This window comes from Poromitra crassiceps, assembly GCF_964638095.1.
Source record: "Poromitra crassiceps genome assembly, chromosome: 13".
NCBI lineage: Eukaryota > Metazoa > Chordata > Actinopteri > Beryciformes > Melamphaidae > Poromitra > Poromitra crassiceps.
The window spans coordinates 3,854,682-3,870,409 of NC_139644.1; the positions used below are offsets into that span (position 1 = coordinate 3,854,682).

The window sequence follows — 15,728 nt, forward strand, 5'->3', positions numbered from 1 at the left end:
ACAAACTTTGATTTGCCAGATTGTGCTAAAATGTTCCGGTCCTTTTTGGTATTCACATCATATAGCAGGTCAAGCAATAATAAAAGAGACATTCTTACCAAGTGGTTCATGTGTTTTAATGTTGTTTGCTGTAACAGACACATGCAAAATACTTTAAACGGTGTTAATGTTACGCATCCTGATTTACAGTGGAAAAAGGCTAGGCTTACTTGTATTCTAAATAATTATTGTATTAGCCTACCGATAATAGTGACAGAAGTATCCTTCAAGATTTGACATGAAAATGTATCCCACTATTAATGATGGTGTCTGAACTGGGATAGGCAGGGGTGTAGTGTGTTCACTTCCTCAAAACCACAGACTTGTATCAAAAGATATAGGTAGGTCACAAAGGGTAAATGTGCAGTGACGTATCTACACCAGTGTGAGGCAGCAATGTACTAACCCGTGCCTAGTCTGCCGGTAACAAAGGAAGAAGAATAAATGGGTTCGTTCTTTTCCGGAAGAGTTCGTGTGCAGCCGACACTCCGACAGACAGCAGAGCAGAGAGAGCTAGCTAGTATTGAGAGAAGCGCCTGACAGTCACAGACCATCCATGTCGATGTCCCACCTCCATGACCTGGCCAATGTGATCAGCGACCTCAAGTGTGACAACAAGAAGATGCCTCTGCCTGTACAGGTCTTCAACTTCCAGGTAACTCACGTTATTCACTTTAGCCTAACGTTAGAACAGCTAGAGATGGCTTCAAAGCTAACGTTAACAGTTAGCGGAAGGCCCCCATCATTGGCTAACAAAACAACCGGGTGTTAGCTTAGCAACAAGCTAAAACCAGTAGCGTTATAAGCTAGTGAGCTTCAGGCACTTCAATGGGCTGGAGGCCAACACGTAACGCTACATTAAAGGGACAAACTAGTGCTACTACACCCGTGTAGCTATCGATAGTTTTGCTAACGTAACTCGTTTGCTTTACAGACAGTAACAAACAAACAAACGTTATGACAGGTAGCGTTGTGCTATGTGCGCGTGCGTGTGCACACAAACTAGTTATTGTGCTTGCTGAAAGCAAGGCACAATCTATCAAATCATACATACTTATTTTCATTATTATTTTACGATTTGATAAAAAAGGAAAAACATCATTTTGTTTGTCGACCCTACGGTTTGCAAATTATAAATCCAGATCGGGTGCCTATTCAGAATGGCTTCAATTTCACCACCTCTCTCAGACAGCCACTGTCTCAATGCCTTGGAACCTGAATGATGTCATGTCATGTTTGAAGTAATTGAAATGTCTTGCTATAGGGTCATCTATCATTTCTCATTATGGAGCTCTTATGTTCACTAATTATTTGTTTTAATTGACGTGATGTTTTACCCACACAGACATGATGCTAGCCTAGCCCACACAGACATTTAACCAAATAAATAAACTTGATTCCCCAAAGGATGGTATGATGAGATCCCCATGGCATGTCATGCTCTAAGGCAGGGCTGTCAAACATACGGCCCGAGGGCCAGAACCGGCCCGCCAAAGGATCCAATCCGGCCCACAGCTTCAATCCAATTTTTCACGCTCAGGATTTGACACCTAAAATTGATCATACCAGGTTTCAGCATCAAGTTACAATATGAAGTAGCCTCTGTTTTCTGTGTGTGTCACTAAATGGTAAACTAAATAGTTTACCATTTGCCATCAAGTTGAAGTCAATTGTAATGCACACTTACAGACAGTATTGATATGATATTATAGGCATATGGTAGCTGAGGCTACCGTGTAACCGTGTTCTAATTCTTTACACTGAAAGAAACAGGAACATTTGGATGTGTTATTTATTTATTATGCATTGATTGTCTTTGTCTGGACCACTTGAGACCAAATTGGGTCCCATGTGGCCCGTGAACTACAATGCTGCTCTAAGGAGTTTTTGGGTTTATAATAGATCTTGTTTGGTGGACGGGAGCATTCAAGATACATGTGGCACACTTTTGAATGATTTATGAAAGCAGCAAGGCCATGTCTTCATTCATCTGTTGTGCTCCTGTAAATATCATAAATATAGTATCTGTGGATTACTGTAGGCATAATCATGTGTAAATAACATGTTGTGGTGTTGCACTTATTTCAATTGGTCTTGGGTCTCCTCAAGGTGACAAATGCTTACTGTCACTTATTGAGACACTCCCACTAGAGACTGATGAACACAGAGACACTCCCACAAGAGACTGATGAACACAGAGACACTCCCACAAGAGACTGATGAACACAGAGACACTCCCACAAGAGACTGATGAACACAGAGACACTCCCACAAGAGACTGATGAACACAGAGACACTCCCACTAGAGACTGATGAACACAGAGACACTCCCACAAGAGACTGATGAACACAGAGACACTCCCACTAGAGACTGATGAACACAGAGACACTCCCACAAGAGACTGATGAACACAGAGACACTCCCACAAGAGACTGATGAACACAGAGACACTCCCACAAGAGACTGCTGAACACAGAGACACTCCCACTAGAGACTGATGAACACAGAGACACTCCCACAAGAGACTGATGAACACAGAGACACTCCCACAAGAGACTGATGAACACAGAGACACTCCCACAAGAGTCTGATGAACACAGAGACACTCCCACTAGAGACTGATGAACACAGGGATGGAGGGGGTGGAAAGTAGGGATGTGAGCGATCCAATATCGGTATCGGGTGCCGATATTGACATAATTAACGAATCGTATAATAGTATCCTTTTTTGCCTTGTATCTTTTCTTAATTTTGTCTGTTTTTTGCAAGGTATATTTAAAAAAAAAAAAATCTTTAATTGGCCAAATCTTTGCCTATACTGTATATTCAAGAAAAATATCGGTATCGGAATAATATCGGTATCGGCAGATATCCAAATTCAGGTATCGGAATCGGATCGGAAGTGAAAAATTGTGGATCGGTGCATTCCTAGTGGAAAGGGTGGAGCATTGTCTATTTAAGATCACTGCGACAGAAATTCTGTAAAACATTTGGCAAAGGTCCAATGGACCGAAACGTGGTGTTTGTTTAATAAAAGGGTGATGCTGAGCAAGAGCTCTTCAAGACTCAAATTATACTTTCCAACGCACCTGCAGTCCTGCACCCTAACCCTGCACCTGCAGTCCTGCACCCTAACCCTGCACCTGCAGTCCTGCACCCTAACCCTGCACCAACGCACCTGCAGTCCTGCACCAACGCACCTGCAGTCCTGCACCCTAACCCTGCACCAGAGAGACCTGCACCTGCAGTCCTGCACCAACGCACCTGCAGTCCTGCACCCTAACCCTGCACCAACGCACCTGCAGTCCTGCACCCTAACCCTAACCCTGCACCAGAGAGACCTGCACCTGCAGTCTTGCACCCTAACCCTGCACCAGAGAGACCTGCACCCTAACCCTGCACCTGCAGTCCTGCACCCTAACCCTGCACCAGAGAGACCTGCAGTCCTGCACCTGCAGTCCTGCACCTGCAGTCCTGCACCCTTGCACCCTAACCCTGCACCAGAGAGACCTGCAGTCCTGCACCCTAATCCTAACCCTGCACCAGAGCACCTGCAGTCCTGCACCTGCACCTGCAGTCCTGCACCGGAGAGACCTGGATGTGCAAATATCTCCTTTAAAAGAAAATTGTTCATCACCGAAAGAAAAAACTCTTGTTTCCTCTTCGCTCCAGAAGTAAGACTGGACTGAAGCTGCGCCTGCGCAGGTAGTCTGCTGCAGTGAGAAACCAGGATCAGGTGTATACATACAACAGTATCCCGGTTTCTTTCAGAGTACTCCAGCTATAGGGCTGCAACAACGATTATTTTGATAATCGATTCATCTGTCGATTCTTTCTTCATTTAATCGGATAAAAATAAATGCAGATTTTATTTCAATAAAATCCTCCATGGCTAACGTTAGTTACGTTATGTTTTGCTTTGGTGTCAATACTGTGGCGATTTTAGGTCGATTTTACATAGTTTGCAGCTAACCCACTATACTTTTACAAAATGTGAACGAATCGATAATGCGATTAGTTGCCTCACAAACTTAATAATCTATTTTATAGATTGATTTTCTTGATGAGTTAAACTGTGGTTTCTTGCTAACCTCTGCTCTGTGCCTGTCTCTCAGGGTGCTGTCTGTAACCTCTGTGCCTGCTGTCTGTCTCTCAGGGGGCTGTGGAGCCCATGCAGATTGATGCAGATCCCCAGGACGACCAGCAGAATGCTCTCGACGCCAACTATGTAGTGGAGAACCCAACACTGGTACTGACCCAACATACTGTCATATTGTTACAGCAAATGGCGTGACCAACTGATTGTCACAATTAGGGATGCAAATGTATCAAATTTCCTTAATTGATTAATTGTTCAGGTTCAAGTTCAAGTAGTTTATTGTCATATGTATAATACAATGTATAATACAATGAAATTCTTTATGCTCTGAGCAACCCTCAGCCTTACATACACAAGGACATGGTCAAAAAGACAGACAGAAAAAGGGTGTAGACCTACATAACTATGTAGGCTACATGTGATACAGACATGTCTGTACACAGTGCGTGTAGACATAACACAAACCACAATACAGTACAATACAATAATGGTGCACAACAAAGTGACAGTGCGTTGCAGTGTGTGTGAGTCAACTGTTCAGCAGCCTGACTGCCTGGGGGAAAAAGCTGTTACTGAGACGGGTGGTGTTGATGCTCCGGTAGCGTTTTTTGGAAGGGAGGAGTGAGAACAGGGTATGAGCGGGGTGGCTGGTGTCTTTGATAATGTTTTTGGCTTTCATTTTACAGCGAGTGGTGAAGATGTTATGGAGGTTTGGTAGATCTGTGCCGATGATTTTAGCTGCTGTCTTCACAGTCCTCTGCAGCAGTCTGCAGTCCTGGGCGGTCAGGTTGCCGTACCACACTGTGATACACCCTGTCAGAACACTTTCTATGGTGCAGCGATAGAAATTCACAAGGCCTTTGGTGCTCAAGCCAAATTTCTTGAGGCGCCTCAGAAAGTACAGTCGCTGCTGTGGCTTCTTGAGGATGCACTTGGTGTTGAGAGACCATGTGAGTGTGTTTGTGATGTGTGTGCCCAGGAATTTGAAGCTATCGACTATGTCGACAGTTGACCCGTTGATGGAAATGGGGGTGTGAATGACTTTGGACTTTCTAAAGTCAACAATGATTTCTTTGGTCTTATTGGTGTTTAGAGAGAGGTTGTTGTTTTGGCACCATAGGGTTAGATCTTCTATTTCTCTCCTATAGGCCCTCTCATCACCGTCGGTTATTAATCCGATCACTGTGGTGTCATCCGCAAATTTTATGATGATGTTATTTCCAAATCTGGCGACACAGTCGAAGGTAAACAGAATGTACAGCAGAGGACTGAGGCAGCAGCCTTGGGGCGCGCCGGTTCTGGTGAAAATGATAGATGAACATGATAGATGAACATCTATTACAAATGCGCACAGATTGTGGTCTGCCTGTCAGAAAGTCAAATAGCCAGTAACAGATGGCGCTGCCCAGACTAGGGATGTCGACGGTTAACCGTTAACCGGTTAACCGGCGACAACGTCATTGGTCGGTTAAGCATGTCGGCCAAACGGTTAATTTGCATATTAAATTGGCATACAACGTGTTGCCAATATGGTGGTTTTTTTCCCTCCTTCGCGGTAAGCAACAATGTTAACGTAGCCTAAGTAGTTACTGTAGCAGCATTATATAGGAATTAAAAGCTCCTGCCACTGCCAGAACAACATTCATTTAGAGAAAGGCTTTTCCAAATGGAAAAGCAGTGTGCACTGTCCGCCTCTCCCCCCGCGTGCGAGATGTGCTCTGTGATAAACTCAGCTCCACACATGCGCCACACCCCCGCCTCCTCTCTGCTTTGACCAGACGGGAGAAGACGCCCTGCCCTGTGCAGAGACTACAGCGAGCCAGTCAGTCATGCTCCTTCTGTGTTCCAGCCACTGTCATGAAACCATGAGGTTACTTTCAATGACGCGTTTCAAAACAAGCTGCGTCTTCCACATCGATTCACTGAGGAATCCACACTTTTACCGTAAATTGAGTTCTCTCCGGGTCTGTCTGTCTCTCAGGTGTAATAATCCCACAACGATTACAGCAAGAGTGAGAATGCTCTTCTAAACACATCGGCTATTAATATATAATTATTTCTCTGCATCTCATATTAGATCGGTAAAAAGTTTGGACAGCCTGCCTCATTTGTTCATCCTCCCGAGTCCCGCAATGCTGACAGCTGTCAGCGTGCGGACTTGCTGCACTCGTCATGTCGTGCAGCCGGACACACAGTGAGCATAATAGCCACCTACAGCCCTCGTCGCAGATAAAGAGAGAGAGGGAGAAGCGTGGAGAGAGAAGCAAACTATTTTTTGCAGATCTCAAAAGCAGGTAAACCACTGTTGAATTAGTGAGAATGTCAGAAGGCAGCAGAGCAATAAGCGCTTCGTCAGTGCGCCCTGCAGCGTGAAGGCTTGGGGCGGTGTCGTGATGTGCTATTCAAAGTGGAAATTCGTTCAATTAGCGACACGTTTCGTTCTGAGCTTTTAAAATTAGTTTCTGCTGGTTTTATTAGACTATTTACGACACATGCAGTAAGATAATTCATTTAAGAATTGTGAGCGTGAGTATGGGTTTTTTCCCTCCGTATTTCCCCCTTCCGCAAATGCGTGCAGCTCCTATATCATAGCCTATCTGAGGAATGTTTTTGTTTAGATGGCTGGAGGATTTAACTTGTCTTCTCGTTTTGTTAATATGTTTTTTTCTGCTTGTAGATGTAAAAATAAACGCTTTCTACTGAAAAAAAATCAAGCATTTGGTAGGCCTAATGGTTTAATGGGGCACAGACAGTAAAATAGCGCATTTTAATCTTCTCGGTTAACCGACAGTTGTCGGCTAATGAGTGTCGGTTGTCGGTCAAGAAAAATTATGATTTTCGACATCCCTAGCCCAGACCAAGGCCCCTAAGTTTCAACAACAGTTTTGATGGTACAATAGTGTTGAATGCGGAGCTATAGTCAATAAACAGTAGTCTGACATAAGTGTTTTTCTTCTCAAGATGTACCAGGGCAGTGTGTAAAGCAAGAGCAATAGCATCATCAACAGATCTGTTTGAACAGTAAGCAAACTGTAATGGATCAATGCTAACAGGAATAATGCTTTTTATATAAGATATAACCAGTTTTTCCAGGCACTTCATGATAACAGAAGTCAAAGCAACGGGGCGGTAATCGTTAAGGCAGGTGACAGGTTTTATCTTAGCAATGGGCACAATTATTGTTTCTTTGAAACATAATGGGACCACACACAATGACAGGGACAGGTTAAATATGTCAGTAAAGACCCAGGACAGCTGGTTGTAGCATGTCTTAAGGACACGAGAGGCAATTCCATCTGGGCCGGCAGCTTTATGAGCCTTAACGCTTTTAAACGCTTTACTTACATCGTCCTGAGTCACCTGCAGGTCTACAACATCGGGCGGGCTCCGCACTGATGTGACTGGGTCCGTGTTATGAGCCTCGAAGCGGGCAAAAAAGTTGTTCAAATCGTCCGGTAGAGAGGCGGAGGTGTCCGAGATCGTGTCAGACTTGGGTTTATAATCCGTAACCGCCTGCAGCCCTCTCCACATTCGCCGCGAGTCACAGCCGCTGTAATTGTCCTCTAATTTGTCCCTGTATTGTCTCTTAGCAGCTTTGATCGCTCCTCTCAGATCGTACCTGGATTTTTTATAACGATCAGCATCCCCGGATTTAAAGGCGATGGTGCGCTCCCTCAGTTTGAGGCGAATGTCATTATTAATCCAGGGCTTCTGGTTGGGATAGGAGCGGATGGATCCACACAGAATTTAACGTAGCCGGTGACAGAATCGGCGTATTCATCCAAACTCGTGGCAGAATCCTTGAAGATGGACCAGTCTGTCAATTCAAGGCAGCCCTGAAGTTTGGATTCGTGTTCCGTGGACCAGCACTGTACCGATCTCACAGTGGGCTGCACGCACTTCACTCTCTGCTTGTAAGCAGGGAGCAGGAGCACGGCCAGGTGATCGGATTTCCCAAAGTGAGGGCGTGGTATCGCTCTGTAGGCGGCCTTGATTGTGGAGTAACAATGATCAAGAGTCTTATTTCCTCTGGTTGGACATTTAACATGTTGATAATATTTTGGTAACACAGATTTCATGTTACAGTGATTAAAATCCCCCGCCACGACTGAAATGGCATCCGGGTGCATGTTCTCCTGCTTGCTAATGACTCCATACAGCTCTTCTAATGCCTCAGCTGCGTTGGCTTGTGGCGGAATGTAAACAGCAGTTAGCAGCACACAGGGAAGCTCCCTGGGGAGATAGAATGGTCTGCACCGTAGTGTAAGATGTTCCAACACTGGCGAACAATACTGGGAGGTTATAACCACGTCAGTGCACCAGTGGCTGTGATATGGTAACGATCAATTTCGATTGATCATTAATTAATGATGTTAATCATTAACATCCCTAGTCACAATATACAGGCCTTCCGTCCAGTTGTTGGCGCACAGGATTAGATTAATCTGATCACAATCTGATCTGATCACAATCTGATAACAATGGCCTCGCTATTCAGTGTATATTTAAGCAATATAGCATGAGCGCTAGTGTGTTGTGGCAAATATATCCCGCTGATCAGTTGTTATCCAACGAGGCCGCAGGCCGAGTGGGATAACAACTGATCAGCGGGATATATGCCACAACACACGCTGCTCGAGTGCTATATTGCTTTTATAAAACGGTTTCCAAGTATGATAATATAAATATAATAATAATACTATAAGTCCGACTGGCATGGTATTCTGATAGTCAGTTGAAACACTACTGTAAGGCGGGACCTCTAGCAAGAAGATAGACGTGCGGGTGATTTGATTGGATCGTTCTGGAGAGTGAAGTTGACATTGGCCAATCCTGGCGCTTGCTGAGAAGCTGAGAGCTTTCTGGAAAGCCCGACAGGCAGCTCGAGCGCAGCGCTGCATTCTCAGCGCTTGCTGAGAAGCTGAGTGCTTTCTGCAAAGCCCGACACCAACTAACGTTACGGGGTTAAATGCGGGGTTAACAGCCTTTTTTTTGCAAAGAAGACATTAGCCCGCATCTATTCTTGTACAAAACATAATTTTCTGCGAAGTATTAGTAAAGTTATAAGCGAAGATCGATTCACAAGGATCTGACAGCTGTCTCCGCCATTTGTTTTTTTTGAGGTAACTGGTAACCAAAGGCTTTTAGTAAGAGAGTTGCCATGGCAACCAATAACCCATGGCCATGGGTTATTGGAGTGGGTTATTGGATTTATACAATGGCTCTGAACCAATCAGATTGCTTGATTTGAGAGAGCCGTTTTATAAAGCTCAGTAACTCACTTTCAATGCATGATTATAATTTTTTAATAAACCACATCTATGTGAAACACACGTTTGGATGGTAGATCAGTACATCGAAGCATCCCTGAATCTAAAACAAAAATGTACTTACTAGGCAGGTCACTGACAAAGGAGCATGGCATTGTAATTATTTATTTCCTCCTGTCTTTTGCTCCTCCCTCCCTGTGCGTAGGACCTGGAGCAGTATGGCACCAGCTACAGTGGACTGATGCGCATCGAGAGGCTCCAGTTTGTGGCAGATCACTGCCCTCAGCTCCGGGTCGAAGCCCTCAAGATGGCCCTCACCTTTGTCCAGAGGACTTTCAACGTCGACTCGTATGAGGAGATCCATCGCAAACTCACAGAGGCCACGCGGTACGCCACGAGTGTGTGTGTCAGAGTTCCCACAGGTCACACAGAGAAGGTGTGGGAACCCTGGTGTGTGTCTGTGGGTGGGTGGAAGTAGATACTGCTGTTTTCGGTTATGTTAGGACTCGTCTTCTGTCAAAGGAGTAACGTGTGTAATGTGTGGCCTCCCCCCACAGGGAGGTGCAGGGGGTACCGGACGCGGTGCCGGAAGCGGGGGCGGCTCCCCCTCCCCTGGACTCAGCCTGGGCCGAATCCACCAGGAAAAAGGCCCTTCTCAAACTGGAGAAACTGGATACCGACCTGAAGAACTACAAGGGGAACTCCATTAAAGAGAGCATCAGGTACACGCAGTGCTGCAGTCGAGTCCGAGTCCTGGACACGTTTGTAAGACTTGTGACTCGACTTGAACTTGAGCACTGATGACTTGGACTTGGACTTGGCCCTAATAATTGGGCATAAGTTATTGATACTGTGACAGGGCAGACGTGGTCCACCTACATGTAGATTCACACTTATGTTCAGTAGACTAACTGTGGACTCTGGACTCTGGACTCAGCTAATGGGGACTTGACTTGACTCTGACTCTTCTTTGGTGACGGACTCGAGACTGGACTTGGGCCCAATCCTATTTCTTAATTTCCCCCTACCCCTCGTTTTTGAGTGCCCCTCGCTTTGCCCTTTGCCCTTCCAAAGGGAGCCACAAGGGGGTAGGGGTTGAAAACAATTGCCTAGGAAATGGGGCACCACTCATTACGTCACCATTTTGCAAAACTGGGATAATAAAGTTACAGTATTTCTGGTTCAAACAGATTGAATGAAGTCTGCAGATTCATACAATTTTGTCATATTGCATATTTCCACAAATTAAATAATTACATTTTTGATAACTTATTAATATTTAAATTATACGGTTTTATTAGTTGCCTGCTTTGCTCAGGAGTCACTGGAAAACATGATTATAACATAGTAGGTAGGGATGTCAACAGTTACCGGTTAACCGCCGGTTAGACGGTTAATTTGCATAACAATCCAAACAAGTTCATTTCGTCTATCTATTATTAACTATTAGAGTTTTCTTATTGAAAGATTGTGTGTCTTTTGTCATACCTGACAGTTTTGACTGCTGCTTCCTGCAGTCTTCCTCAGAGACGTCACGTGATGTTAAAAACCAGCCATACAGCACGTCACAACAACATCACGTGACGTCTCTGAGGAAGACTGCAGGAAGCAGCAGTGGAAACTGTCAGGTATGACAAAATACAGTCTTTCAATAAGAAAACTCTAATAGTAATTTGCATAACGTTGTTGCCAACTTGGCGATCTTTTTCCTCCTTCGTGGGAAACAATGTTAACCTAAGTATATTAAAACATGGCACAAGGGTTAAACTAGCATTCTATAGGAATTGAAAGCTGCTACCACTGCCAATATTATATATAATATATATTATATATATAATATATATTATGATATATATTTCCTTCTCAGCCCTTGTTTTGGAGTGTGCCCCTGGAAAATCTCTGTTTGGTACCGTGGGCACTGGGCTCGTAAGAATCGGGACTCCCTCCCCCTTCACGTGAACGTGCAAAATGGAGGGGTAAGGGCTAAGTGGAGGGGTAAGGGCTAAGTGGAGGGGTAAGGGCTAAGTGGAGGGGTAAGGGCTAAGTGGAGGGGTAAGGGCTAAGTGGAGGGGTAAGGGCGGGATTGGGATTGGGCCTTGGACTGGAGATATAGTGACTTGACTGCAACACTGGGTACACATGACAGTGGACAGTGTACTATGAGTCTACTACACTGTCAATCTCTTCTGCCTATGTTCACCACCTGTCCCCCTCTCCACTCCCTCCATGCCTCGCTGTTCCCCAGGCGAGGCCACGATGACCTGGGGGACCATTATCTGGACTGTGGTGACCTCAGCAACGCCCTCAAGTGCTACTCGAGAGCCAGAGACTACTGCACCAGCGCCAAGCATGTCATTAACATGTGTCTGAACGTCATCAAGGTAGAGATGATGTCATTAACATGTGTCTGAACGTCATCAAGGTAGAGATGATGTCATTAACATGTGTCTGAACGTCATCAAGGTAGAGATGATGTCATTAACATGTGTCGGAACGTCATCAAGGTAGAGATGATGTCATTAACATGTGTCGGAACTAGGGATGTTCATTTTGAAAATTTTCCAAAATCGATAATTGGTGAAAATTAACGATCAATTATCGATTATCGATCATATTAATACATAGAAAATTTTCAATTTTCAATTTTTTTTTTTTTTACAAAATGAATGCCTATGGCAGAAAATACGAAAGACAACGTGTTCTCCTCAATGAACTCTTTATTTCAATGTGTCTCCTCTCCAACACTGCTGTCCCCGGCGCATGCCGGTGTGAATTTCCCATGTTTAAAACAGTTTTGTTGGCACAAAGGCCCGTGCCCAGCCAGAAAACTAGAGACTATATGAAGCTCCACCTCACGTTAGTCGGCTGTGCAATGGAGTGGGGCGAGGAGGAACGAATTCCACCCAAACCTAGTCCCAATTTTTTTTTTTTTTTTTTTAATAATAAAAAAATCGATCCAAATGCCACAGGATCGATTCCAATCCTTAACGATCAATTATCGATTTTCGATAATTGATGAACATCCCTAGTCGGGAACGTCATCAAGGTAGAGATGATGTCATTAACGTGTCTGAACGTCATCAGGTAGAGATGATGTCATTAACATGTGTCGGAACGTCATCAAGGTAGAGATGTCATTAACATGTGTCTGAATGTCATCAAGGTAGAGATGTCATTAACATGTGTCTGAATGTCATCAAGGTAGAGATGATGTCATTAACATGTGTCTGAACGTCATCAAGGTAGAGATGATGTCATTAACGTGTCTGAACGTTATCAAGGTAGAGATGTCATTAACATCTGTCTGAATGTCATCAAGGTAGAGATGATGTCATTAACATGTGTCTGAACGTCATCAAGGTAGAGATGATGTCATTAACATGTGTCTGAATGTCATCAAGGTAGAGATGATGTCATTAACATGTGTCTGAATGTCATCAAGGTAGAGATGATGTCATTAACGTGTGTCTGAACGTCATCAAGGTAGAGATGATGTCATTAACATGTGTCTGAACGTCATCAAGGTAGAGATGATGTCATTAACATGTGTCTGAACGTCATCAAGGTAGAGATGATGTCATTAACATGTGTCTGAACGTCATCAAGGTAGAGATGTCATTAACATGTGTCTGAATGTCATCAAGGTAGAGATGATTGCAAATGTAGAGCATAGCAGCCACATTGTTTTGATGCTGCATTCATGTCACATGGGAATAACTGTTATTCCCATCCGTTATTAAGAGTCTGAACAATTCCTAGACACGATTTGAAGAATTCAGTACTTTCAGTTCTATCGCTTGTCGTCTTTCAGTGGTATCATATTGTGATGATAGGAGAATTGCCAGGTAATTATAAAACAGTATAATATGATAAATTACTAAACGTGACTTTGCTTACATGAACCATATGGTGACATACATTCAACCGTATCGCCCAGCCCCAGTATACCCTGTTCTGCTCTCTCACTTCTCTCCCTCCCTCCCTCCGCTCTCCCTCCCCCCCCTCCACTCTCTCTCTCAAATATAACATTCTTCAATCCTGTTTATTGGTGGTGCTTAGCTAGACATATTCTCTGTGAAGCTCTCTGAGACATGCTTGTGAATTGTGAAACTTGACTTGACTTGAGGTAAGAGTAAATCTCCACCCCCGTGCCTCCAGGTTAGTGTTTACCTCCAGAACTGGTCCCATGTCCTGAGTTACGTCAGCAAGGCAGAATCCACACCGGAGATTGCAGAGGTGAGCTTCACACATACTTCGTTTTTGTCACTTTCAAGTCTTACTTCAGTGTGTGGACATTTCTGAAGGTGCTCTGTGTAGTATAGGCTTGACTCCTTTTTTATGCCGGGGTGCCAGTCACTACAAGTCCTGACAATATTAATATGAGGGTATATGAAGGTGTATGTTAAAGTCAGTCAATTTTGAGGAAACATTTGTAACTTGCTAGTTCCACAAGGAAAAATGTCTTCAACTGATGGTTTTCTGTTTCTTTTGCTCTAGCAAAGAGGAGAGCGAGACAGTCAAAACCAAACAGTCCTCACCAAATTAAAATGTGCTGCAGGTAAGACAATGTTCTGCTTTCTAATGCTAAAGTCACACCACACAACCTGAGGTCACATTGAGTCAAGTCAGCTTTGCCAGCAAGGTTTTATGATCAGATTAAACACCGCAGATTACCCCTGCACCGTCATTACCATAGTAGATATTCAAAATGAACTGCTTAAAGGAACACTCCGCCCATTTTCAACCAGCTTTGTATCATTAGAACATCAGTAGTATATCAGAAAACTGTAAACGGTTTTGAAGTCTGTGATTTAATTTGACAGTTATTGAGTGTTAAAGTGTGGACCAGTGACATCACTGGTCCACATTAACTCAAATTAATAACTCATTAACTCAAATCAACTCAAAATAACTGTCAAACTAGATGAATGATGAATAGTTTGACAGTTATTGAGAGTTGATTTGAGTTAATGAGTTATTAATTTGAGTTAGTGTGGACCAGTGATGTCACTGGTCCACACTTTAACACTCAATAACTGTCAAATTAAATGACAGACTTCAAAACCGTTTACAGTTTTCTGATATACTATTGATGTTCTAATGATACAAAGCTGGTTGAAAATGGGCGGAGTGTTCCTTTAACATAGCCAAAGTTAAATGGTAATAGTAAATGGCCTGCATTTATATAGCACTTTTATCCAAAGCGCTTTACAGTCAGTAGGTACATTCACCCATTCACACACCGATTGTGGCAGGTTACCACGCAGGGTGCTGGCACACCATCAGGAGCAATTTGGGGTTCAGTGTCTTGCCCAAGGACACTTCAACATGCAGACTGGAGGAGGCGGGAATCGAACCACCGACCTCTTTTATCCAAAGTGATTAGTGGACGACCCGCTCTGCCTCCTGAGCTACAGCTACAATAATTCATGTAATCTTAAAGATATGTCAGCAACCAACCTATCTGTCCTTTTCCATATCCATTTAACATGACCACAGAAAGAAGGAGGAGGAGTTACATTAGCTAGCTAGGGTTTTGCTAACATCGGCTAACATAAGCTGTGAGTGATTATATACAATGTCATGTGTCTGTGAGGATTGTGATAGCTTGTAATATGACTTAGTATTAGGGATGCACGATATATCGGCAATCATATCGGTATCGGCCAGTATCGGCCGATTTTTTAACATATCGGTCATATCGGTATCGGTCAGATGTTGCAATGTTAATATCGGTTATCATTATCAGCCAAATTCTTCACATTGATATGAAATAATGCAGTAAATCTATGATTTATGGGCTTTTCCAAAGGCTTTGCAAATAAAGAAATGCATAACTTTTTCAAATTCAGTGTTAACATGTGTTTTTCAGTATGTACAAAATGTGATGATCATAAAAATGTGGTTTTATACAGATCATATCGACATCGGTAAATATCGGTTATCGGCCATAACAGCAATGTTAATATCGGTTATCGGCATCGGCCAAAATTTTCATATCGGTGCATCCCTACTTAGTATGTTACCTTTGAACAGACATGTCTGTCTAGTTTGATATCTAGTTTCAAGTTCAAGTTTATTAGTGTCCCAAAGGGCAAATTGAGTTGCAGCAGATAGACATACAGATAAGAACACAGACAAGAACAACACAAGTGACATGTTAACATGTTACATGCATGTACCGGTAGTTAAGAATTTTGACAGGAAAGCTCAGCGTGTTACAGTTTGATTTGGTTTGACTCCACGGTCCCAGAGTCCTCATGGATCACCAAACTCCTGTGTATTCGCACCACACACCGAGGTCCTGATGGGTACCAAG

At 43.6% G+C, this 15,728-nt stretch overlaps 1 protein-coding gene across 1 annotated transcript in view; it reads left to right on the forward strand.

Moving 5' to 3' along the window:
* Window positions 1-540: 540 nt before the first annotated feature.
* gps1 (G protein pathway suppressor 1) overlaps window positions 541-15,728 on the forward strand; it is a 35,279-nt gene continuing 20,091 nt past the window's right edge. The window contains exons 1-7 of the mRNA XM_083649131.1: window positions 541-694; window positions 4,197-4,289; window positions 9,615-9,796; window positions 9,967-10,131; window positions 11,655-11,790; window positions 13,568-13,645; window positions 13,907-13,967. Coding sequence (XP_083505257.1) covers window positions 596-694; window positions 4,197-4,289; window positions 9,615-9,796; window positions 9,967-10,131; window positions 11,655-11,790; window positions 13,568-13,645; window positions 13,907-13,967 — 814 coding nt within the window. The 5' untranslated portion in view covers window positions 541-595. The remainder of the gene's footprint in view (window positions 695-4,196; window positions 4,290-9,614; window positions 9,797-9,966; window positions 10,132-11,654; window positions 11,791-13,567; window positions 13,646-13,906; window positions 13,968-15,728) is intronic.